Here is a 27,485-nt window from a genome sequence, read left to right as displayed (position 1 = left end):
TCACTTTTTATATTCATTGATAATGTGTAGATGTGAGAAAATATCTGTAGGAAAATCTGATAAATATTCTGAAATTGTGTTCCCAAAAGGTTGTACCTGTGTATTATGAAAAAAGTAGTTAAGAATGCCTCTTTCCTTAAAACCTAACAATGAGATTTATCACTGCTATAAAATCTTTAAAATAATGAAATGATATTCTGAAAAATAGAAGTATATAAAATGCAAGTATGTAATTTAAAGCAATTTTTCATCACAAAATGTATGTATGTGTTCATTGACCAAAAAGAGAGAAAGAAACTGTAGATTCGCATAAAATGAACAGGAAAAAAAAAACAACACCTAGGTCCTTCCTCTTCTCCCATCCCATTCTCTATAGTAGCCAGCATTAGGTTTAATATTCTCCCATCCCATTCTCTATAGTAGCCAGCATTAGGTTTAATATGAAGTATTCTGAACTTGTTCTATGCATACTGGTTGCTCATTCTTTTTTTTTGATGCATTAAATCCTGTATTTACATTCTGTTTTACAATTTGCATTTTTCATTAGACAATATGGTATGGATAATTCTTCATTCATGTACATGTGTGATTTGTTTAAAATTTATTTGTTAGAAAAATAGTACATGCCTGTTCAGATTCATCATATAGGACTCAAAATGGCAAAGGATGTCATTATGAATATTTCTGAAAAAAAATTGAATTTCCACTGTGTCTTACAATAATTATAGCTGAAATAAAGGGCAGTTGCCCAGGGTAGCTGTCATTTTGCATTTCATTTCTATGAAAATATTGCTTTGCTCATAATTTCAATTTCTGCTTAAATTTGGGAATAGACATAGAATATCCATAACTCACTAGCTCTCTTATGCTCTGTGTTAATAGTGATACAGCTATCTGTTATAAGGCAGCATCTCTCTAATGTCCTATGCTTGTAATGAGATAGTATACTATATCAGTGCAAAATATGCACAAGAACATACTAAGTCTTTGCCAAAGTTCATCTTTTTAAAAAACACCAGTTTGGAAAAATAAAGATGATATTTGTTATAGGAAAAAGACACTGAGGAAAACAGATTTCGTGTCAGTGCTGAAGTTTCTATAATGTGTTTTCAAGTCAACTCTGGTACCAGGAGCTGTAAAACAACTTTTCCATGAGGGATATAAGACAATGTTATTTATGTTCATATTGTGTTAAGTTATTATAGTTGGTATATGGAGTTGGGCAGTGTAGAAAAGATGGGCATAGGTAGATTTAATGGATTAAATCTAGTAAGAGCTTAATAGCTGTAATCTGCATGAAGGCAGGGACCAGGACTGTCATATATACCATGGTTTCTTATGATAATATGTAACACATAGTAGCAAATACCTGTTGAATGATAGAAGGCCAAAGATATAAAGGTACAGTACAAGGAACAACAGTAGGAGAGAGGTACTGTAGAAGTCATTGAAATAGTTACCTAGAAAGTGTATCAGTTTCATATGTAACAGAAGCTGCTACTAAGGTCAAGTCTGGAAAATGTTCACTGGAAGTTGGCAGTTAATATATCATTTTTGACTGGGCAAAAACAATTTCATTAATCTATAACATTGACTTATTCTGATAGTTGCTCTTTCCCTACCGTTCCTTACTACTTTCAACTTTATTGAAATTGAGTTTATAAGTATGTATTTTCCATGATGCCTTCAATGTTACCACGGTTGAGGACCTGAGTCTCATCTCACTTTTTTAATCACCAGAGCCTGTTATTATTCATGAGGAGGCTGAGGCAGGAGGATCACTTGGGCCCAAGAAATGGGGGCCATCCTGGGCAACATAGTGAGAACTTATCTCAAAAAAAAAAAATTCTGGGTGCAGTGGCATACTCCTGTAATCCCAGTGATGCAGGAGGCTGAAGCAGGAGGATTGCAAGTTTGATACCAGCTTCAGCAGTTTTCCTAGAGACCTGTTTCAAAGCAAAAACTAAAAAGGGTTGGGGTGTAGCTCAGTGGTAGAGGTCCCCTGGGTTTAATCCCTCCCCAGTACCCTGCATGCATGTGCGCACGCACGCATACACACACACACACACATACAGAAGGAAGAGTCAAGTCGTATTTTAAATTTTATTCTATAATAAAAGCTGTTAAAGGTATCTGTAGTAGTATTTTTCTATTTGAAGTGATAAGATGGTTCATTTAAGAAAAAGGAGGCATTTTTAAATTTCTTTGGGACTTTTCATCAGAAAGACCCTAAATGTAAATCCTACTTTTAACTAGTAAAATTTATTACTCCAGTTCCCCTCTAAGTAATTTCTACCTTCTAGAATTTCCAGTCCAGATTTCAAATGAGGTTCTGATGCTTGGGTTTAAGAGACTGAACCTCTTATCTTGGACCCTAAGGATCTTAAATGGTATTTGATCTTCATTCTACATAAAGAATCTAGCTACAGTTTGAAAGATGAGGCTCACTTCTGTTTACTTTTGTCTGTTCTGGATTTATGTGAGATAAGAATTGGGAAAACAGTGCTCATCTTTTTGAGCTAGGTGGGCTAGATACAATAGAGTTTTGTAATTCTAATTTTATTAGGAATTAGCTATGCTGATTGTTTATTCTTTTTTCTTTAAACCTGGTACTGAGTTTTTTAAAATGTTTATACTGCTACTAAGATTTTATCTTATTTTTTAATTTTAATGATTTACATTGGAACAACTGCATATCCCCACACCATTCACTGTCAAGATAACAATTTATGCTTGTTTTGGCTCAGTAGTTGTTTTTTTTAGGAGGGATTTATTTTTACTATTGTAGAAGAGCTCTCAATGGGAATGTTAGTCTTGGAGTAATCACAAACCTCCTTGTCTCCTTGCTTGCTGACAACTGCTCATCTACTCAACTGGTGTTTTTCTCTGAAACTTCCAAATTGCTAGCAGCAATAATGCTTACTTTCCCCCTCCAACTAGGATTATAAAGCTTGTAACTTTCCTTTCTTCTCACATCAGTATAAAAAGGGAAATTAACTTCAGAACAAGAAAAGGAGCCAGGCCTGGTGGTGCATGCCTGTAGTCCCAGCGACTCATGAGTTGAGGCAGGAGGATCGCAAGTTCAAAGCCAGTCTCAGTAACTTAGCAAGACCCTTCCGTGCCTCAAAATTTAAAAAGGGGTGCTGGGCACGTGGCTCAGCATTTAAGCACCTCTGGGTTCAATCTCCAGTACCAAGGGGAATAGAAAACGAGGAATTTTCTTGTTTTGGGTGATATACTAACTTCTCAAATTTGTCACTGGAATTACTACTATTTAAGGAAAAACTATTGTAATCCCAGTGATTATGTAGACTCTGCTAATCTTTGTTCTGAGGCAAAGTCTAAATAAATATATTTCTTCAATAAGACATTTGCAGTTGCTTTAGCCATGATTTTAATAAGAAGAAGGTGAAATATACTCAAAAAAACATTCCTTTTTAAAAATCTTTATTTTGTTCTTTTTAGATACACATGACAGTATTTTTTGACGTTATATATACATGGAGTATAATTTATTCTAATTAGGATCCCATACTTGTGGTTGTATGTGATGTGAAGTTTCACTGGTTGTGTATTCACACATAAACATAGAAAAGTTACGTTTGATTCATTCTACTCTCTTTCCTATTCCCATCCTCCCATCCCTTTCCTTCATTCTCCTTTGTCTAATATTCTTCCTTCCATCTCCCTTGTTATGTGTTAGCATCCACATACCAGAGAGAACATTCTGCCTTTGGATTTGGGGGATTGGCATATTTCACTTAGCATGATAGTCTACAGTTGCATCCGTTTACTGGCAAATGTAATGATTTCATTCTTTATGACTGATTAATATTCCATTGTGTACATATACCACATTTTCTTTATTCATCTGTTGAAGGGCACCTAGGTTGGTTCCATAGCTTAGCTACTGTTTATTGAGCTGCTATACCATTAATGTGGCTGCATCACTGTAGTATGCTGATTTTAATTCCTTTAGGTATAAATCAAGCAGTGAGATAATTGGGTCAAGTGGTGGTTCCATTCCAGGAGAAAAACATTTCTTTTTGTCAGTAGGTAATCTCTTGGGTATGCTGATAATTTATACCCTATCTTTCATAGTCACTTTGATTCCATTCTGGAAGCTTTTTTTTTATATAACTTAATTCTGACTTGCTGTACAGCAACCCCTTAGGTACTGGAAAACTGGAACTTAGTTTCTGTTTTATCTTTTTGCCCCCATAATAGCCCTAGCACCTTTATTATTCCTATAGTGGCCCATTTACTTTTGTATGTTTCTTCACCAGACTTCTCATTTCTTCCTAAGCTGTAAAGCCTAAAACTGATCACCCTAATTTTAGTAAGCTACTGATTGCTAAAGAATATAGAGCAGCATTTTTAGCCTTATGGAGGTGGTTATGGACCCTTTTGAGAGTCTGATTTTAAAAATGTGGATCTTCTATCCAGAAAAATTACTTCATATACAGAATTTTGTTTATAATTTTGGGGTGGGGTTTTATAAATTTCTTGTTTCATTACCACTTCATTTAAGAACTCCTGGTATAGATAGGAAGAAGAAAACATCTGGATATTTCTATCCACTGTGTTAACTTTGGTTTACTAACTCTTAACACTATGTTTCATGAAAAAGTCTTCAGTGCTACTTTGCATTTAATAGTATAATTTAGTTAATAGCTGAAACTGTTTTTGTTATTGAGACCATGGTCTGTTTAAAACTGGTTACAGTTTTAATAGTAATCAAAATGCATAGACAAAGTATCAGCTATGTGAATACATTTTTTTAATACTCTAAAGGTATTATTAGTGGGTAGTATTTTAATTGCGTGTCACAAAGAAAATGGGGAAGAAAGAGATCCTATCTTCAAAATGGTTTAAAGTAAGAGAAACTAAGCAAGTGTACAAAACTAATTTTTCATTGTATTATAAAACAAGGGAATTGAGAGGTTGAGAGGTAAATTTATGCTTAGGCTTCAAAACTGAAGTACAATAATGGCTGAATTTCCTAATGTATAGGTTGTCATTTAGCCATGATGTAGGTCCATTGTAGGTAGAAGAGTCAGTGTACAGAAACTGATACTGTACTGGTCAGTTAAGGAAGCCTGTAACCCGTATGTAGTCTTTCTGTTTTCTCTGGCATCATGCATAACCATCAGCTTGAAAGCTTGTTCAATGACTTTTGCAATCTCGTGTCTCAGTGTTTTGAGGACCAACCTACTGTTGGCCCCAGGTAATGAAAACTCTAGAAACCTGAGCTGGCGTCATCTTACCATTCAAGTTTTTTGTTTTGTTTTGTTTTGTTTTGTTTTTTAAATTCTGAGCTATCTCTGGCTGTCTTTTTATGTGTCCTAAATATCTGGATGATCAAGGTAGATTTATTTCTGGTTTGTGTATGAGTACGTACGTGTGCATCTTGCATAGGCAACTGGAGTTCGGACACAGGTTTATCTTATGTCTTATCAAGGATATACAGTCTATATTTGCGAGAGATTTTACTTGAAAGGGACTTTTGTGTTCATATAATAGCTTGTACTAATCATAGTAGGTATGGCCTGAAAGCTTCACATGTATATATGGTCTATTTTTTGCTTTATATCCTGATAAACAGAGGTTTAATTCAAGGATCACCTCCCTTGTGGAGCCTTTCCTAATTCTTTCCCTCTTACCTCCCCAAATTGACCACTTTCCCCTTTTTGCTTCTGTATTTTTTCCTGTTATCTGGCTCTGTTTATTTATAGTATATCTCACTGTAGTTAAACTATAAACTTCATGAGAATATGACCTGTATCTTACTTGGTTTTGTAATTGGCAATGCCTGGCACATAGAAGACACTGAGAATTTTTCTTATAAAAAAGTGAATGAATAATATATTAAAGAATATTGTAGAGCAATTAAGGCATGGATTGAAAACTTATGCCTTTAGGGTCCAGGCATGAATGGGTTAAGCAGACCTAGGGGACTGGTAACCTGGAGAACACATGCCTTATCAAGGGAACAGCTGCTACTCAGCTGCATTAGTGGTACTTTATGGGAATGCTGATCCTGTGTGGGCACAGCTTTTTTTTTTTTTCATTTGTTCTTTTGAGTTATATATGACAGTAGAATCTATTTTGATATATTTATACAAGCATGGAATATATTTTATTCTAATTTAAGATTCCAATCTTGTGGATATATACGGTGGAGATTCCCTGTGGTGTATTCATGTATGTGCATGGGAACGTTATTTCAGGTTCATTCCACTGTCTTTCCTATTCCTATCCCCCTCCTTTACCTTCTTTTTCCTTTGTCTAATCCACCAAATTTCTATCCTTTCCCTCCCTGCCATTGTTGTGGGTGAACATCCACACATCAGAGAAAACATTCAACCTTTGTTTTTTGGGGATTGACTTATTTCACATAGCATGATAGTCTCCAACTTCATCCATTTACAGGTGAATGTCATAAAGTTGTTCTTTATGGTTTAGTAATATGTGTGTGTGGGGGTATTTTCTTTATCCATTCATCCGTTGATGGGCATCTAGGTTGGTTCCATAGCTTAACTGTTGTGAATTATGCTGCTATAAACATTGATGTAGCTCTGTCATTGTAGTATGCTGATTTTTAACTCCTCTGGATATATACTGAGGAGTGGGATAACTGAGTCAAATGGTGGTTCCATTCCTAGTTTTTTGAGGACTCTCCATACTGCATTCCAGGATGATTGCACTAATTTGCTGTCCTACCAACAGTGTATGAACATACCCTTTTCCCCACACCCTCACCAATATTTATTGTTACTTGTATTCTTTTGTTTATTTTTGGTACCGGGGATTGAACCCAGAGGCGCTTAACCACTAAGCCACAACCCAAACCCTTTTTAAAAATATTTTATATGGCAACAGGGTCTCACTGTGTTGCTTAGGGACTCCCTAAGTTGCTGAGACTGGCTTTGAACTCACAATCCTCATGCTTCAGCTTCCCGAGCCACTGGGATTATAGGCATGTGCCATTGCACCTGGCACTTGTATTCTTGATTAATGCTATTCTGTTTGGAGTGAGGTGAAATCTCAGTGTAGTTTTAATTTGCATTTCTCTAATTGTGAGAGATGTTGAACATTTTTTCATATATTTGTTGACCGATTTCCTTTTTTTAATGTTAGAGAAGTAAACTGTTATCTCACACAAGAACAGACTAAGTTGGTTAGAAGTTTTTTAGTAGACAAAGTATATAAAATTTGATTTTATATTTGCTCTTTTTAGGTATACATGACAGTAGATTGTATTTTGAAATATCATACATACATGGAGTATAACTAATTAGGATCCCATTCCTTCTGTTTATTTCCTTTGCCCATTTATTCATTAGGTTTTTGGTTTGGGGGTTGTTTTTTGTTGTTGTTCTTATTTGGTGTTAAGCTTTTTGAGTTCTTTGTATATCTTAGAAGTTAACACCTTATCTCAGGCAGAGTTGGCAAAGATTTTCTACCCTTCCATAGACTCTCTCTTCACATTCTTAATTGTTTCCTTTGCTGTGAAGAAGCCTTTTAGTTTGAAACCATCCCATTTATTGATTTTGAGTCTTACTTCTTGTGCTTTAGGAATCTTGTTAAGGAAGTCAGTTCCTGAGCTGACATGTTAGACTGTTGGTCCTACATTTTCTTCAAATTAGGTGCAGGGTTTCTGGTCTAATACTTAAGTCTTGGATCTACTTTGAGTTTAGTTTTGTGTTGGGTAAGAGATAGGGAATAAATTTTATTTTACTACATATGGATTTCCAGTTTTCCTAGCACCATTTGTTGAAGAGGCTATCTTTTCTCCAGTGTATGTTTATGGTGCCTTTGAGGTAACTGTATTTATGTGGGTTTGCCTCTGTGCATTCTGTTCTATTCCATCAGTCTTCTCACCTGTTTGGGGGCCAGTACCATGCTGTTTTTGTTATTGTAGTTCTGTAGTATAATTTAAGGTCTGATATTGTGATGCCTCCTGTTCTGCTTTTCTCACTAAGGATTGCTTTCTCTATTCTGGGCCTCTTATTTTTCCAAATGAATTTCATGACTGCTCTTTCTATTTCTATGAATAGGAATTGCATTAAATCTGAATAGCACTTTTGGTAAGTATGACCATTTTGACAATATTAATTCTGTCTATCCAAGAACATGGGAGATCTTTCCATCTTCTAAGGTTTCTTCAGTTTCTTTCCTTAGTAATCTATAGTTTTCGTTGTAGAGGTCTTTCAACCTCTTTTGTTAGACTGATTCCCAAGTTTGTTTGGTTTGTTTGTTTGTTTGTTTTGAGGCTACTGTGAATGGGATAGTTTCCCTAATTTCTTTCAGCTGATTCATCATTGGTGTATAGGAACACAATTGATTGACAGGTGTTAATTTTGTATCATGCTACTTCATTGAATTCATTTGAGTTCTAGAAGTTTTCTGGTGGAGTTTTTTGGGGCCTTCTAAATATAGAATCAGTGTCATTGGCAAGCAGAGATAGTTCGATCTTTTCTTTTACTGTTTGTATCCCTTCAATATCTTTCTTTTCCCTAATTGCTCTGGCTAGAGTTTCAAAGACCATGTTGAACAGAAGTGGCAAAAGAGGACATCCCCATATTATTCCAGTTTTTAGAGGGAATGCTTCCAGTTTTTCTCCATTTAGAATGATATTGCCCTTGGGTTTGTTGTATATAGCTTTTACTATGCTATGTTTCTTCTATCTGGTTTTTCTAGTGTTTTAGACATGAATGGGTGCTATATTTTGTCAAATGTTTTCTCTATATGTTGGCACATCATTTGTAAAAAGACACCTGGGGTTTTATGTGAAATCTCCCAGTTGTTACCCAAGTAATTTTTAAAGCTTTTCATTGAGCTATAACTTACATATAGAAACATATATATATTATAGGTATACAACTCAATCCATATTTACAAACTGAATTAATTTTTTATATGGGCCAAATGGACTGGGTTGACTTGTAAGCTAAGGTTATCGGAGAACTGTATGGTTTAGTTAAGAATTAACTTGGGATAGGGTTGTGGCTCAATGGTGGAGCACTTGCCTAGTACATGTGAAACACTGGCTTCGATCTTCAGCATGACATAAAAATAAATAAAGGTATTATATCCATCTACAACTAAAAATATTTTTTAAAAAAAGAACTTATAGGTAAAGTGCCTCTGAGGAGATAACATTAGCAAAATGCAATGTTTGGACATTGTTTGGGTTGTGATTCAAAGATAACAAATACAAAAGAAGTGAAATATTTGAAATAATTTGGTAAATTTGAATCTGGACTGACTGCATGATAATATTAAAAAATTTTAGCTAGGCACTGTGGCACACGCCTGTAATCCCAGGAGGCTGAGATGGGATTCCTGAGTTCAAAGTCAGCCTCAGCAACTTAGCAAGGTGCTAAGCAATTCAGTGAGACCCTGTCTCTAAATGAAATATGAAAAGGGCCGAGAATGTGACTCAGTGGTCGAGTGTCCCTGAGTTTAATCCCCGGTATTTAAAAAAAAAAAAAAAAAAAAAAGGAATTTTAAATTATTTTAGATTTGATATAGTTGCGTTTTGGTTGGGGGTGTTGTACTGGGGGTTGAACCTAGGGACTGTCATGAACTATATCCCTTGCCCCTTTTGATTTTTATTTTGAGACAGGGTCTCCATTGCTCAAGCTGGCTTCAAACTTGAAATCTTCCTGCCTCAAGTTGTTGGGGTTATAGGCATGTGTGCACCTGCCCTGGCTTCAGTTGGGTTTTTAAGATAGGTTCTATTGTCTTTTTCATATAGACTTATTTTTAGAGCAGTTTTAGGTTTGTGGCAAAATCAGGTGGAAGTTACAGAGTTTCAATACTTTCCTGCCCCCACATAGACACAGTCTCCCCCACTGCCAACATCTCACACTAGATCTAGTGGTATATTAGTCCCATGAATTGAAGAGCCTGTGTCGACACATCGTTATCATACAAAGTTCACAGTTCTTAGTGTTGTATATTCTATGTTTTTTGGCAAATGAATCGTGACCTGTATCCATCATTATAATGTGGCATATTTAAAGTACCTTAGTGACACATACTGAATAATTAGTGTATGTAATGATATGAAGCTGAAATTTGCTTCAAAATAATTTGGGGAGGAGTCTGGAAAGTTGAATTATAAGTGAAAGAAGATCGGCCATGTGTTAATAATTGTCAAAGCTGGTTAATAGGTATGTTATATTAGATTTTTTTTTTTTTTTTGGTACCAGGGATTGAACCCAGGGCCACTTAACCACTGAGCCACATCCCCAGCTCTTTTTATTTTTTTATTTTGAGACAGGGTCTCACTAAGTAGCTGAAGTTGGTTTTGAACTTGTGATTCCCCCTGCCTTAGCCTCCCAAGCCTCTGGGATTATAGGTGTGCACCACCACCCCTAGCCGTATTAGTCTATTTTTGTATGTTTGAAATTCTTCATTAGTAGAGCCAAAGTTCAAGTTAAAGATAAAACATAATTTTTTACTGAGTCTAGGATACCTGGACACACTGCTGATGACAGAATATAAAACTCTGAAACTAAAGTTTGCAAAATTAATGACATTTTCTTATTTCATTTATAGGGCCTGAGAGTCAGTATACTAAGACTGCTCAGGAGATTGTGAATGTCTGTTACCAGACTTTGACTGAGGTAGGTGGTAAGAAGGAGTATCCATTTGATCTAGCTCCCTAAAGTCTTTTGTTTACTTGAGTGAGGAGCCTTCCCTAACCATCCTATTTTAAAATGCAACATCCCACCCTCTACTCTTATTGCACATCCCCTATTTCCTTTCTTGCATTTTTTAAAATCATTTATTTTCTGCCACTAGAATAAAAGTTCCATAAAGACTGGGGTATTTTTATCTTATTCTAGTTACTTTTTTATTCCTAGTGCCTAAAACATGTTGAACAAATTCATTAATTGTCTTTATTTCTCAGTATGATGAGCATTTGACTCAACTTGAGAAGGATATTTGTACAGCTAAAGAAGCAGCTTTGGAGGAAGCGGAATTAGAAAGCCTAGACCCAATGACCCCAGGGCCCTACACACCTCAGGTGAGTCTGAGAACTGGTGACTTTCTCTAATAATTTTCTTATTGGTTTGGGAAATTGGGAGCATGTTAATAGATGTATTACTGAGATACCGTTCTTCTCTGTCCTTCCTCTTCATATGCCTTTCGTGTGCTTTCTTGTCTTCTCAAAGGCTAAGGTGAGTGAGGGCCATGGGTCTTGGTGGCCTTGTTAAATCCAGAAGAGGCAGCTGTGGGATGAATGAATGGATGGGGTCTTAATTGTTTAGACAGCATTTGGGAATACAAGGTCCTTTCTGAGTAACTCTAGTTCTTTTGTCCATAAATTTTAGGGTCCTAGGACATCCCCTAGAATACAGGCTGCTCAGTTATGGACATGGGCCACATTGTTTATGTGCCTCATGGATAGATGCCTAATTACTTGTTCCCTTAGAGATACCTCAGTATAGCTGAGATGTCACTCATTTTCCATTTTCCTGACTCTCTCTCCTAGTAAATAAAGATAGGTGATACTTATAATGTCTTAAATTTATATATCAAAAAATTAGAGAGTAGGGTGAATAAGACAGTCTTTCTGGTCTGACTAAATCATTGAATATACTCTAAGAGGTTTGTCATAGTTGAAGAATAGAAAATAACAGGATGTAACTGGTGCTTGGTTTCTGTTTTGGAGACACTGGTAGAATGGGAAACATGAGGTTTGACATAAAACAGTTCTGGGCTTGAGTCTTAGCTCTGCTACTGTCTAGCTTTGTGATCTTGGGAAGCTACCTTTCTCAGTTTCCTTTTCTCTAAAATCTACTTTTCAGAATCATTGTAAAAATCAAATGAGTCACTTTGCCTCACACATAGTGGACATTTAGTAAATATTTGTTTCCTTCTCTGTATGAAAGCGTGTCATGGTCCTCAGAGGCTATTTCACCTTTAACCAAATATTTTAATGCAGAATTTTCCCAACTCCCACAAGAAACTTTTTCATTCTGCCCAAGTTTCACTCTGAACTTATAATACAACCTGTGTCACTTCTGTTAGATTATTGCTGTGTCTGTGTCTCATTCGTGCACTCTCCCTATCTCTTTTACTCTCTCTCTCATCCCAAAACCTAGGTTACTGAGGGTCCAGGTATAAAGAACCCTCAAATACTTCTTCAAGGCCCAAGACAAGGCAAGGCTCTTGGAGTGTGTGGGCAGATTGGGTCAAGGGGGCTTGGGTGAGTGATGTTGCCCAGGAAGGCCCTATTTGCTAATAGGCCCACACCTTCCACAAGGTATTTTCTGGTAAGTTAAAGCCTGGGTATTAGCCACTGTTCTACAGAGGAGTCCAGCCACTGAGCAGCACGTATGGTTTGCTCAGAGGTAGGATAGTCTAAACTTAATCCTTTAGTGAATCAAAGCCTCAATCCCAAAAGTCATTTTTCTTTTTTCCCTACCCCTCCACACTACCTCAAATGACTGAAGAAAACATGTTAACTATTCTCTTTTTCTTGAGCATTATCTATTATTTGGTATAGCTGGAGAGTTTCCTATGAGAAGTAGGGTATAAATAATACTGTTTAATTTGCCCTCTCATCATTCCTTTCACTCATATATATACATTTAAGGTAGTCAGCTCAATACATTGCCTCTTAACCTGTGGAAGATGCACATGAGTGACTTCTCTTACCCATTACTACTCTCAAACCCAAATGTAATTAGAAAGTTTTTGTGTAAACTTAACCTGTCATAGTACAATTTTGGTTGTATAGAAACATGGCACTAATCACATCTTCTTTTCAACATCTAAATGGTTATAGTCAATGTATTTTTACTCCATTCTTTCCACCTAGTTTGCATTACATCATACATTCAATTTTCTACTTTAAAACTATTTGCTTTGCATTTTCCTACACGATCCTTCTTACTTTCCCCAACGGGCTTTAAGGTTTTGCTGAAGTTTCTTTTCCTCATTTTCACTTCTTCTGTTCCATCATGGTTTTATCTGCTTTATGCTTTAAACTCTTTTGCTTCTTTTCCTCCCAAACTCTCTTTTTAATCAGTCTTGCTTACTTTCTTTTCAAAACACAAAGTAACACATATGTGGATTTCTGTTAATAAAAGTAACATATTTGCTGGGAAAATTGGAAAATACGAGAAATAAGTTGCCGGATATCATTTCCACCACTCAGAAGGAGCATCCACCATTTAACATATTGGAGTATGTTTTTTGCATATCTGTGATGTGCATGTGTGTTCATAGACACTTTTAAAATGAAATTGATCAATATAGCTTTGTGTTCTATTTTTATCACTTTACGTTATATTATGAACATTTTTATCTAGTCCCTGCTGACATTGAATAGTCTATTTGTTAAATCCCTGTTCTTTTTAGGGGAGAAAAGAGGGAAAGGATCTATAATTTACTGAGTACCACCATTGGGTACCTATATCTCTTAATTCTCACAGCAACTCTATGAGGTAGACATTATCATCCATTTTTTACAGTTGAGGAGACCAAGGGTTAGAGAGAATCAATAATTTGTTAAAGTTACTTAGCTTGCAAGTGGTGGAGCCAAGACTCAAACCCAGGGCAGTTTACTCCAAAGCCCATGGTTTTTCACCACACTGTTTTGTTTTGTGGCTTCCTCTGTCAAGCTCATAAACTGTCAAACCATTCCATGCTCTTATTAGAATTGAAATTCTTTATTCTGTTTCCTCTTAGATTTCTCTAAATCAAACAATCAAAATAGCACTGGTATGAAGCCCTAGGCCTAAAAGCAATACAGGGAGACTTAGAAAAAAGTAGGTATTGAGTAGAGAAGCTATCAGAACATAAAATTGTCCCTTAGCTTTGATATATTTCTGATCATATACATCTGATGTCTATCTGCTAGCAAAGACAACGTTTTTAAGGTTACAAAAAATTTGTCCATAAAGTAATGCCAAACTATGTTTTCTCTTTAACTGTATTGCTTTGCATGACCTTTTTCTGCAGTGAATGCTCTAAAGGGAAATTCTCTGTACTTCCTTTCCCTTCCCTTGGTAGAAGCTAAATTATATGTTTTGTGCTGCAGCCTCCTGATTTGTATGATACCAACACGTCCCTCAGTATGTCTCGAGATGCATCTGTATTTCAAGATGAGAGCAATATGTCTGTTCTGGATATTCCCACTGCTACTCCGGAAAAGCAGGTAACACAGGTAGGGTGTTTTTGTTTCTGTTTATTCTCTTTGTGAGGTTGGTAGTATGCCTGGAGGGTGAGGGGTGGAGGAGTGTGGAAGGGATGTGACATACATCATGAATGACTGGGCCCCTTGGCCCTGTGAATGAAGGCTTAGAAATGTGATTTGGGGGATGGGTGGGGTTAGGGAGCAGGTCACATGACTGGCATTGTCTTCTGTCTGTTCTCACGGGCAGAGTCAAAGCACAGCAGAATTTCAGGGAATGTCCAAGTGTATAAAAGTTTACGAGGTGTCAGAGCAACCTAACAGGTGATGGAAACAAGAGTTCAAAATAATTGGCCTGCTACTTTATGTATGTTATAATCCAAATTAAGACTATTTATAAAATTAAATTTTTAAAATTGACCTTTTCAAGAAGTATCAGAAGATACTCCTAGTGTGAAGCCAGAAATCCTATAGCTATTCTCAGTCAGGGTTCCACTGGAGAGTATGAATTCCACAAGGGTTTTTCTAGTAGTCTAACACAAGCTCTAACAAAACCTTGGGTTAGAAAGGAAACATCTCTTTGTGATGATACAGTAAGAATAGACCAAGGACTTTCCTGTTCTTTGGTTTTCTTACCCTGGCTGTGATTTCCATAGAATGATTGGGGAAAATGCACATGCCTTGAGGTGTGTAAACAGCCCCCACTAGCAGTGGGCTTGGCTGGGATATCAGGGAGGAGCATCTGTCCTAGGTGAAGAGCCCTGGGTTAACTCCCCCTACACGCACGTCCCTCAATGGTGTGCTATTTGTGTTCCTTACTCAGATGCGCCAGGGCCGAGGTAGGCTGGGCGAGGAAGACTCTGATGTAGATATTGAAGGGTATGATGATGAGGAGGAGGATGGGAAACCTAAGACTCCAGCCCCAGTGAGTATACTTACAGAAAGCTTATGGTTACTTTATACCCTTACACGATAGGAGCCCCAACAGTACAGGGCAGGCCAAATCCCAAGGTGATAATCAGAGGGTCTCCATAGTGAGTCCCAATCCAACTTTAATCCTTGGAACCAGCTAAATAAGTCTATCCACCAAAATTGTTTAACTTCTTGTGAGGCAGCAAGCGGGGGTGGTATGGGACTAGAGGTGGCTTCTGATCTCTTACTTGGTCAGTTGATGGGGCTTTGACCCTCCCTGGTCTCATTCAGGAAGGTGAAGATGGAGATGGTGATCTTGCAGATGAAGAGGAAGGAACTGTGCAACAGCCTCAAGCCAGTGTCCTATATGAGGATTTGCTTATGTCTGAAGGAGAAGATGATGAAGAAGATGCTGGGAGTGATGAAGAAGGAGATAATCCTTTCTCTGGTAAGTCATGATCCTTTGCATCTACTCCTATAAGCTCCTGGCCACATTTGTTATTATCCAGAAGCTGCCTTTTTTATTGAAGTTCTGTTAATAAACATAAGAGGTACTGAGTACTCATTCACAAGATGATCATGTCCATTAGCCTTGGAGGAACTGAGAAACACAACACAGGAGTTATGGTAGACAACAGTGGAAAAAACAATGCCTGAGTGGCAACTTGAATTTGGATATTTGCTGAAGATGAGAATGAAGTGTTAAATGTGGCAACAGGAAGGAAAATTAAGAAAAAAGATCCTGTTTGGGCATGTGTTCTGGATTAATGTCAGTGGTAGGGGGAAAGTATTGGAGGGGATGATAGGAAACAGGTCAGACTGAAATGAAGAAAGGAAGTTACTATTTTGATTTCAACTAGATCTTGCCACTGTTGACCCTAGGCATTTTGGCAAGAGCGGCCTCTGAGGTAAAGAATACAGATAAGATATCTATGTAGATATATGAAAGGAACTGATATTGGAAGACCAACTAAAGGTGTTAATTCTGCCAAGCTTATCTTTTTTTTTTTTTTTTTAAATACGTGTGATTGAGTCCAGGGGTGCTTTACCACTGAGTAACATCCTTAGCTCTTTTTATGTTTTATTTTGAGACAGGGTCTCTTTAAGTTCCTTAGAGCCTCGATAAATTACTGAGTCTGGGCTTGAACTTGGAGTTCTGTGGCCTCAGCCTCCTGAGCTGCTGGGATTACAGGCATGTGCCACTATATCCAGTCAAGTTTATCTTTTAATGAGCCAGAATCTGTCTCTTTTTACAGCTATTCAGTTGAGTGAAAGTGGAAGTGACTCTGATGTGGCATCTGGTGGTATAAGACCCAAACAGCCCCGCCTGCTTCAGGAGAACACAAGGATGGGCATGGAAAATGAAGAAAGCATGATGTCCTATGAGGGAGACGGTGGGGAGGCTTCCCATGGTTTGGAGGATAGCAACATCAGGTAATGGGCAGTAATATGCTACAGGGCTGTGGCATCAGTGCCCAGCTAGGATGTCAGAGGGTCTAGCATCAGATTGCTTTCATCCAGCAAACATTTCCTGAGTACCTACTAAGGCCAGGCACTGTGCTAGGCCCTGGGTATACCCAGAGGAGCAAGATATATCCTGTCATTGAGGAGCTCTTCTAGAAGAGACTGACACAAACAGATCATTACAAATACAATGTAATAAGTGCTAAAGCATAAGTAGGTACAAAGTGTCAAGGCACTATTGAGTAAGGAACATCTCATTCTGCCTGGAGTTATCAGGGAGAGTTTCACAGACAAGGGAGCATTTGAACTGGGTCTTAAGGAATGAATAGGAGTCTACTAAGCAGATTTTGTGTCTGTAGGTGGGTAGGTCTTTATGCAAACAAAACAATATATTCAAAGGCAAAAAAATATAAAATATGTTCCAAAGCAAAGGGAGGTTGTTGGGGAGTAGTTCCAGAAGTAACATGAGGTTAGTGGAGGACCTTAAACATGCTAAAATATTTGGGATTGGTTCTATGGGTATTAGGAATCATCACTTTAAGGAAAAGGAATTAGCATCAGGTTTATATGTTAAATAACTCATAGGGAAATGTAGGGTAGATGATGGGTATCAACAGAGTTCTATTAGAAGGAAAGGAAAATGAATGGGCATATTTATTTAAGAGTTAGTTAAAAGGTAGATAAGTGGGTTTAGGAGGTATGGAGGTCAGGTAAATAACAAATGGGAATTTTACCAAGATAGGAAAAAGGAAGAATGGGTATAAGGTGAGGTAAGGAAGGAAGGAAAAAGGAATTTGGCCTTGGGCATGTTGGTTTTAATGTACATATGATATATCTGGCCAGCAAGCAGTTAGGAGTCATATTTATTCATTTAGCAAGTAATTATCATAAATACAAAAACAACTGAGATGTAGTTCCTTCCTTTAACAAGTTTAGTTTACAGGAAATTTAACACAGGTAAACAGGCAATCACAGTGTAATGTAAAAAAGTGCTGTGGTAGGCAATTATGGAGTTTTTCTGGGATTTGGGGAAGAGAACTGGTTAGAGAAGTGAACTGAGCCAAATATGACTATTAACTGGCTACATGAAGGAGAAAGCATAGAGCATTCCAAAGACCAGGAAATTTGTGAGGACCCAGAGCATAAAATACTTTTAGAGAATATAAATAGTTAAGTGTGGCTGGAGCTTTTGATTGATGCATGTAAGATCCATGATCCATGTAATAGAAATGATTTAATGGGCTAGTGATGTAACTAAGTGGTAGAGTACTTGTCTAGCATGTATGAGGTATACTGGGTTTGATCTCCAGCAATGCTAAATAAATACATATCTTAAAATGAGTTAGAGCTAGATAAGGACCAAATTTTACAGAACCTAAAAAGTTTTGGTTAGGCATTGAATATGAATAGTATGATTTGGTTTACAGTTTAGAAAGATTCCTTTGTTCTCCAAAAGAAAATGGGCAAAAGACATGAATTAATAAATCACAAAAGAAATGCCAATGACCAATAAATAAATGAAAAAAAATGACTTACCTAATAATCAAAGAAATGCAGTAAAACAATTGAATTGCAGTTTTTTACGTATCATAGTGGTGAAGATTAAAATGAATGATAATGCCCAGTGTTGGAAAGAGTATGAGGAAAAAGACATTCTCAAACTCCTGGTGATAATGTAAATTGATAAAATATAGTGAATGGGAGAGAAGTATAACAATTTATCACTATAAATAATTTTTATAATGTGCATTCCTTTTTGGCCCCAAAATTCCATATCTAGGAAATTATTCTGTTGGAATAATAAAACACCTTCATTAAGATGTTTGTACAAGGATGTTTATCACAGTATTGTTTCTAATAGTGACAAAATTGGAGACAGCTTAAATGTCCTAGTGAGTATTAAATAAATCATGTTACAGCCTTATACAGCAGAATACCATGCAGCTATTAAAATTATGCTACAGACATGTTTATTGACACAGAAAGATGTTCATTATAATTAGTGGGGGAAAAAAAGCAGATTCCTGCAGAACATGTAGAGTATCTCACTTGTAAATTTTAAACAAATGTTTAAGCATCTAAAGTGCATAGAAAAAAGTTGGAAGGTCATATACCAAAAGATTATTTCTGGATGGTGAAGTTATTGGTGATTTTTTTTCCTTTTTTCTGGTGTATGTTCTAATTTTTTTTAAAAACAGTGAACGTGCATTGCTTGTGTGATTTTTTTTTTTTAAAAGTAAAATTCAGAATAAACAAACAAACAAAAAATAAAGAGCACTCTGGCAGAAGTATGAAGATTTAATTGGAGGAGAGCAAGGCTAGAGGAATGAAGACTTATTTCAGTAGTACAGGCCAGAGATAACAAAGGACTGAGCCAAGGCAAGCAGTGTAGGGATGTGAAAGAGGAATAGAGACCTAAAGAGAGAATCTTTAAGACTATTGACTAAATTTGGATACATAGGTGAGCCAAACTATAAGTGGCAGATGGAATCTTGAGGTTGTCAGAGCATTTGTGGTCATGTTAGTTGGCAGTGTGTGTTGTTCAGGTGTAGGGGAGTTTTGTTCTTGTGTATATGAAGTTGGCAAGTTGGTTTTTGAACAGGATCATTTTTCTCTCAGGGGCATGTGGAACAGTAGAGAACTAGTCACTTTAGTGTCCAAGGGAGATGAGACGGGCTGATCCCTTGGTGGCACTGAGAATGGGAATGAATGGTCAGCTAGAGGACAATGCCCGAGCTTGAGAGATGACATGTTTCTCTTCTCAGTTATGGGAGCTATGAGGAGCCTGATCCCAAGTCGAACACCCAAGACACAAGCTTCAGCAGCATCGGTGGGTATGAGGTATCAGAGGAGGAAGAAGATGAGGAGGAAGAGCAGCGCTCTGGGCCGAGTGTACTAAGCCAGGTCCACCTGTCAGAGGACGAGGAGGACAGTGAGGATTTCCACTCCATTGCTGGGGACAGTGACTTGGACTCTGATGAATGAGGCTTCCTTTGGGCCTCTTTGGTCAGCTTTCCCTGTTCTCCAGCCTAGGTGGTTCACCTTTGCCCAATTTGTTTATATTTGTACAGTGTCTGATCCTGAAATCACCAGATTAACTAAAACCTTAGCCTTTAATAATAGGTAAATGATACTAAATCACTGCTCCTGATTTTGGGGCAATGTCACCCTTTGATTTGAAACAAAGCACCCTGCTTCCTCCCCTACCACTACCAAAAGGAGAGAGCAAGCTCACTCTTCTAGTGCCCTCATTTAACTCCATTTATTGCTGTTGGTATACTTTTTCCCTGGGGAAGGAGGAGAAATTATGAAAGGACTAATAACTTTATGTCCTCTTGGTATATTAGAATTTTCCAAGCATGGTATTATTTCAATTTTCTAATTTGCAGGCTGGCATAGATGAGAACACCCCTGCTGGAAGAGAGAATTGGGTTCTGGCGGGCTCTGTACCACATTTTAAAAGCAAACCTATTGGACGTACTGTCCATTAATTTATTATTTATTTGATTATACTAAGCCTTGTTCCTAAAGGATTTGAGGCAAATGACTTAAGTCCTTTGAAACAGCCTGTATGTCAGAAATGATATGTTGCCATGTAAATGTGTTCTGTTCCTCCCCCCACCTCCCAGGGGAAATGGTAGGCAAATGGTAAGTTTCTTAGGGCAAAGACTGTGTCTTCTGTTTCTTTTCATGCTTAGGATATGGTTCTGTGCAAAGTAGGTGCTCAGTAATGTTCCTAGAATCACTGAATCCTCAACAGATGTGTTACTGAGTGTCTGCTCTATGATAGGCACTCTATCAGATCCTTGGGATGCAAAGATAAATAAGGCACATCCCTTTTACTCAAAGGGATAAAGCTGGGGGAGGGGGAGGGGAATTCAAAACATGTTAATAAATCATTATAGTACTGTGAGACAAGTGCAATTAAGAAGCTAGCTATAAAGTATAGGGAAAAATAGAGGAATGATCATGTTTGAAAAAAGTCAGGGAAGTCTTCCTGGAGGTAATTTTTAAGCTGATTATTGAAGAACAAATTAGTAGGAGCTTGCCAGATGGAAAAGTCCAGGCAGAGTATAACATGAAGTGAAAAGGCCAAAATCTAGAAATGGCAGAGTGTGTTCCTAGTTTGTTTGTTTGTTTGTTTGTACCTGCCTTGTTTCAGAAAGGATTTAGGTAATTTATGTTCCAGTCTTTTCAGTGCTGGAATGGCTAGTGATGAGACTGAAAGATGGGCAGGAAGCATATCAAGAGCTTTGCATTTGATACTAATTAATGAATTTTATATTATGGAAACTGAAAGCTAGAGGAGTGATATAATCAGATTTATGTTTTGGAAATATTCTGTATACCGAATGAAGAAAGAAATTGAAGAATCATATGTAACAGACATGTATGATCCCATTTTTGTAAAAGACAAAACCATGTGTGTATATTTATATGTGTTTATATGTACTTGTATATGCAAAGGAAAAGGTCTGAAAGGATATATGCTAAATTGTTCACGGTGGTAACCTCTGCCGAATGGGAATGGAGGGGAGGGAATTTATGTGGCTGTATGTATACTGGGTGGGTATTGTGTTTTTATTTCTGTATTGTTTGAATTTTTTTTACAGTTATGTATTATTTTCATAATAAAAATTTTAAAAATTCCAGCAATAGTGTGGAGAATGGTTTGGATGGGAGCAAATCTAGTTCAAGTAAGGGGGAATGGAGCCATGGCATTGGGGTTGGGAGGAGGGGGAATGGATTTGAGTAGTCTTTAGAAGGGGTAGAATCAACAAGACTTAGTGACCTATTGGCTTTTGGGGATGAAGAAGGAAGAATGGAAAGTGGCATCTAGAATTTTGGTTTGGGAAATTGGATGGGTACATGATATTCATTCAACATCCATCAAACCATCTGTTTTTATCAAGCAGTTCACTACATGCTAATGCAGAAGTAAGACATAGCAAGGAACTTAAGGTCTAGAATGAGATGTAAGTAGATAATAAAAAGTGATCATTGCAGTATATGGTTATTTACAAGATTTCTTGGTAAGAAGAATGAGTTCTGAACCCCGCTTGTGCAGTAAGGAGACCCTCAAGTGATAGATCAGGAAGAATAGGGAGTTTATCAGACAGTTTTAAGAGGTTGGGGTGTGAGTTTAATCTAGACAGAGGGAACAGAATGTTTAGGAGTAAGTATGAAATATATCCATGGAACTACAGGTAGCTCTGGATAGCTGGAATGTATGGAACACGTATAATATAGTGATTCCAAGCCTTGGAATCAAATGCTTATTTTAGAGCAATCACTCTGGCAGCAGTATGAATGTGGATAGAGTAGAGAGGAGTGATGAAAGATGAGAGGTGATAGAGACCTAAACTGTAACTGAGGCAATGACAGTAGGGATGGAATGAGAAGTATGTCTTAGAGACTAGATAATGAAAACTAAGATAGTGGAACCTAACCTAGGTTTCTGATTTTAGGTAACAGTAAATGGTGATGTCATTCCCTGAAAAAGTTGAGGGCCTTTGGAAGGTAGGGGAAATTGCTGTGTTTGATTGGAAGTATGAATTTGAATTATGGCCAGCTATAAAGCTTAGGATTTGTGCAACCTTGGGAGTAGGTGAGATCACCCAGAAAGCATGGAGGACTGAACCTTGGTGAAGACCAATATTTAATGGGCCATCAGAAATAGAAAAACTGAAGAGTAGTATTTCTCAAATCAAGGAAGGAGTTTTAGTAAAGAAAAAAAGACAACATACATATCGGAGATGTAAAGTAAAATCAGTCCTGAGAGAGTCTTTGTACTTGGCAATGAGAAGGTCCCTGGTGACCGGAGCTAACAAAAGCAGTTGAGCAGAGTAGTGAGATTGAAATGCAGCCAGAGGCAGGGTGAGGAACAGATGGGAGGTGAGGAAATGGTGACGAGAGAAATCATAGACTACTCTTTTAGGAAGCCAGACTTTGAAGAATAAAAGGGAATCTTAAGATGGAAGATAAAATAGGCCTATGTTTACATAGGCTGATGGGAGGAGAGCAATGTAGGAGGAATTAGAAGAATCAAGAGAATAATTGTTGGAAGGATCTGTGAAATCAGGAAGGGATGTTATGTAACGTAGGTAGAGAAATTTACCTTATGAGAGAGATCTCTTCCCCTGCGATCAATCGAGAAGAGAATGGATGCTGTCATAGTTCAGTGTGTAGATAAGACAGGAGGTTGGAGGAGTTCACGCTCCATAGCTTCAGTTTCCTCTGTGAAATACATAAGATCATCTTTGTGACAAAAGTGAAACTGGGATGGGGCCTTGAATAATGTATTGAATTACTGAGGGGAGATAGCAAAAGGTGGAAACAAGCAGAATGTCAGCAGCAGAGGGGATTACATGGTAGTTTGTCAATTCAGTGAAAAAATATGTAGCTGTTAATGAGTGTCTATATGTGCTGGCATGGAAAGATATTCTTTCTTTATTTGTAGATGGACACAACACCTTTATTTTGTTTATTTGGTTTTTTTTATATGGTACTGGGGATTGAACCCAGGGTCTCGTGTGCTAGGCAAGCGCTCTACCACTGAGCCACAACCCCAGCCCATGGAAAAATGTTCTTGAAAAAATAAGTTATAGAATAGGTGGGGTTTGATTTCATTTAGGGGACAAATATTAAGTCTATGTTTGCATATTAACAGAATATACAAAAAGATTGGGCAAGATGCACTTCAAACTTGACACCTCTAGGGGTGAGGTGGAATGGGGGGGCTTACTTTACTCTAAAACCTTTCTATTCAAGCGTTTTTGTTTGTTTGTTTTTGTTTTTTGTTTGTTTGTTTGATGGTCACTGAGGAAAATGGGAGCTGGAGCTGACTAGAGAGCCATCAAAGGATTACTGGGTGTTTAATGCACAAGTGAGGTACTGTTAATTTTAAATGGTACCAATTATTGTGTGACTTTTTTTCTCCAGGGTTAATTAGCAACAAAAATATCAGGATATAGAAGTAGAAAAAGCAAAATTGTCTGAGTTGAAGACCTGGTTATGAGAGAGAGACTGGTAGATTTCATTTCAATTACCTTTTCTTGACTATTTTGTACCCATTTAGTGTTGGACAAGTTCATGCAAGAGTGTGACAAATGATAAAATATACGCTGTGTACTTCGAAGGTACAGAGGGGGACATCTAACACTAACCCTGGACGAAGGGAGATCTTCCAGAGATAACTAGTAAGAGTTAGCCAGACAAAGGCGGCATTGGGGATGGGAATGGATATCATTTCATGCAGAGAAAATAGGGTGTGCAGAGCATTTTGACAGTAAAAGTAGGGATGGTTACAGTATGGTGCACATGGAAGAAACTGGTAAAAACCAAAATTAGAATTGGTCAGGGTGCAGACCCTGGAAAGCTTTGTATAGTTTTCTAAGGAATTTAGACTTGATCCTAGAAGCAGTATGGACCTATTCATGGACTTGAATTACTTTAGCAGCAATTCAGAATGTGAATTTTATGAGAATAGGACTGGAAATGGTTGTGACAGTCATTTAGGCAAGGTATGAGTTGGTTTTAAGGCAAGAAGAGTGGACAGAGATTTGAGAGAATTTAGGAGGTAGACTCTACAAGACTTTATAACTGATTAGATGTGGGATGGGATGTTCCCATCAGTCAGTTAAATATTCATTAAATCTAGTAAGGGCCAAACATCATTCCAGATGTGCTAAATGCAGCAGTGATTTTGTAAAACATAGTCCCATCTCTCAAATAGTTTAGAATTTAGGAGAGGTAGAAAAAATAAGAATGAGAGAAGTAATACGAAAATAAAAGTGATGTGAAAGTGTGTGGGATGAGGGTTCTAATTTAATGGTCAGAAAAGGACCATTGCTGGTTACCTGCCATTACCATATAAATATTGCTTTGGTAAAATTAAGATACTTTTTTAAAATTTGAAAACATAAGCAGTGAAAGAACCATAAAAGACACTTTAAAAATCTGACCTCAGAAGTAGGGGGAAACTGAGTTACACTGTTGAGGAAAACCAAAGGACAAGAATTTAAAAGAACACGATGGTCACCAGTGTCTAGAACTTAAAGAAAGGGCAATCATATAAGGCCTGAAGTTTGTCATTTGACAATTGGTTAACCTAGTGAAAGCAGTTTCTTTAGAATGGTGGGTGCAGAAACCAGATGGCAAGTGGGTTGGAGAATTGAATGTGAGGGAGTAGAAAGTTTCTGGGAGCATGATTTGATAAAATAATTGCTATCATTCACTGTACCAGTGTCTCTGCAGAGAGCTCTACTTAACTGACCTCATCTAACCCTAAACCATCTATGAGATAGGTTTTATTATTTCCATTTTACAAATGGGGAAATTCACACCAGGAGAGGTATTAGCCTTGGACTGGAGAAGGACTACTATTAAAGTCAGAGAGATGAGTTATTAGAGTGCTGGGGATGTATCTCAGTAATAGAGTGCTTGCCTGGAAAGGTGATCTCAGGTTGATATTTGCAAATCAATGTGAAAATAACCAAGTATTCTTTTTTCTGTTAGTTGAGGCTCCCTGCCCCACCCCTGGTGCCAGTTTCATGATTTTAGGACTTGAAGTACAATATTTGCTAAATAAAAAGCCTGGTACACCTGTAGTCCCCACTACTCAGGAGAATGAGGCAGGAGTTCAAGACCAGCCTAGTCTAAATAGCAAGGCTCCATCTGAAACAAACAACATAAAAAAAAAAAATTGCTAAATACAAAATTCTAATTTTCCCCCTTCCCCCACAAAGTTAAATAATTGGTGCTTATTCAAAAACACTGATTTCCAGGCCCCAGTTAAGCCTTCTTCAGTTGAAATATAAGGGGAGAAGAGTAGTTGTATGTATATTTTACAGAAGCCGAAGTGATTCTCCCCACTACCTTTTTCTTTTTTCTTTTTTCTTTTGCAGTTCTTGGGATTGAACTCAGGGCATTGTTCATACTGGGCAGGCACTCCACTACTGAACTACATTCCTACCCTTCCTAGTAATTTTTATCTGAGAAGTTTGGGAAAGTGATTTAGCAATCTTCCCAAATTAATATTACTCTTTGTATCAGCTGTTTTTAAACTAGTGCACATCAGAATGGGATAGGAATGGATTACTTAATGTAAATCTCAATTCCTGGGCTTGAAATATACATTTATAATATGCCACTTGTAATTCTGATGCAGGTAGTACACAAAATAAAAAATAATAATAATAACGGCAACATATTAAATAATAAATCTTTGGTAAGCATAAGTACTTTAGAAGAAATATAGAGCCATAATTTTTACTTTATTGGGTAATGTAATATTGCAGATTTAGCCCTTTTGGTTCATAATAATAGTCAACTTTATTTTAAATAATGAATTGTTCTTAATATTTTATATTTCATTTGTTTATAAATGTCATGTATAAACTATTAGAATTACATATAAATTATAAATTCTGCAAGTTGGTTCATCTCTTTTAAATTTTGCTTGATAGGTTTGGATTTTCCACATTTTGGGGACTCGGAATCCAGTGTTTTCAGTCAACTCCATATTACGGCTTTTCAACTTATTTAAATATCCACTCATCTTGATTCACATTAAAATAAAAGTGTGTGCATATATCTGTGTTTGTGACTCTATCACTTATATAATAAAAATAAATATCTTCCATAAAAAATTTGATTTAGGCTAGACACAGTGGTGCAAGCCTGTAATCCCAGCTACTCAGGAGGCCAAAGCAGGAGAATTACAAGTTCATGGCAACTTAGTGAGACCATGTCTCAAAATAAAATTTAAAAAGGGCTGGGATAGCCGGGCATGGTGGCACATGGCTATAATCCCAGTGGCTCAGGAGCTGAGGCAGGAGGACCATGAGTTCAAAGCCAGCCTCAGCAAAAGTGAAGCTCTAAGCAATTCAGTGAGATCCTGTCTCTAAATAAAATACAAAACAGAGCTTGAGATGTGGCTCAGTGTTTAAGTGCCCCTGAGTTCAATCCCCAGTACAAAAAAAAAAAAAAAAAAAAACCACGTGTGAAGCCCTGGGTTCAATCCTAAGCACCACAAAATAAATTTGATTCAGTTACCCTATAATGTATATGTAAGAAGTGTTCAAATAGCAGAATAAGGAGCTGGGGTTGTAGCTCAGTGGCAGCATGATTGCCTAGCACGTGTGAGGCACTGGGTTCAATGCACAGCACCACATAAAAATAAGTATTGTGTCCATCTACAACTAAAAATACTTTTAAAACAGCAGAATAGGCAGAATTAAATTACATTTTAATAGGTAGAGGGCATGTTATATCAGTAATCACAAAATTACTCTCTCTTCCTATGAAATCAGGACTACCTTAAGGGAAGGAAAAGGCTATACTATAAAATTGGAAGCAAATAAATGGTCAAAACTAGAGAAATCATTAAATACTTAGGAAGGAAAAAGAATCTTTAAATAAATACAGATAGCTGGGGTGCCAGAGATACTTTGCTTCAGTTGCTTTAACTATAAAGTATATCAGTACTGTTTATCAGAAGCTGCTTATTTTAGACCAAGCATTTCCTGAATTCTTTAATCCTAGTTTTTTCATTTTGCCTGTCTTTTAAAATGACATTAGCATAGTACTGGGCACATAATATGACCATGTGTGCAATAGTGTTTAATCCAGAATCCCCCCCCCCCTCCACCCCTGTAATATTCAGCATTGAACTCAGGTCCTCTTTCATGCCAAGTATATGCTCTACCACTGGGCTAGCCCTAAACTAGACTTTTTGTTTCTTTTCCCCCAACACACCTGGGGGTTTAAGGTAAACTTTCACGGGAAACAAAGGTTCTGGATTCCCAAAGTGTCGGGGAGTACCTTGTAGATTAGTGGTGTGGGGAACTCATCAGAATGTGAGAGGATGATTTTAAAAAAAAAAAAAAACCTTCAAGTGACAGGGAAAGATTCCCCCTCAACCCCAATCCCTGCTTCAGAAAACGAAATT

The 27,485-nt window shown here is 37.2% G+C and overlaps 1 protein-coding gene across 8 annotated transcripts in view; it reads left to right on the top strand.

Annotated features, from left to right (window-relative positions):
- TAF1 (TATA-box binding protein associated factor 1) overlaps positions 1 to 26,140 on the top strand; it is an 81,000-nt gene extending 54,860 nt beyond the window's left edge. For 3 of the 8 annotated variants that reach the window (XM_079124888.1, XM_079124890.1, XM_079124887.1), the window contains exons 33-39: positions 10,570 to 10,637; positions 10,925 to 11,041; positions 14,066 to 14,191; positions 14,982 to 15,083; positions 15,362 to 15,518; positions 16,327 to 16,504; positions 19,300 to 21,186. In XM_079124888.1, the coding sequence (XP_078981014.1) occupies positions 10,570 to 10,637; positions 10,925 to 11,041; positions 14,066 to 14,191; positions 14,982 to 15,083; positions 15,362 to 15,518; positions 16,327 to 16,504; positions 19,300 to 19,519 (968 nt within the window). In that variant the 3' untranslated portion in view covers positions 19,520 to 21,186. Of the gene's footprint in view, positions 1 to 10,569; positions 10,638 to 10,924; positions 11,042 to 14,065; positions 14,192 to 14,981; positions 15,084 to 15,361; positions 15,519 to 16,326; positions 16,505 to 19,299; positions 21,187 to 26,001 lie in introns of those variants that run through there. The other 5 variants (XM_079124894.1, XM_079124891.1, XM_079124893.1 and 2 more) reach the window with 4 other exon arrangements.
- The last annotated feature ends 1,345 nt before the right edge of the window (positions 26,141 to 27,485 follow it).

Source organism: Sciurus vulgaris (assembly GCF_902686455.1).
Source record: "Sciurus vulgaris genome assembly, chromosome: X".
NCBI classification, from domain to species: Eukaryota; Metazoa; Chordata; class Mammalia; order Rodentia; family Sciuridae; genus Sciurus; species Sciurus vulgaris.
The sequence above is the reverse complement of the archived record's forward strand: the minus strand, read 5'-3'. Positions and strand labels throughout refer to the sequence as shown.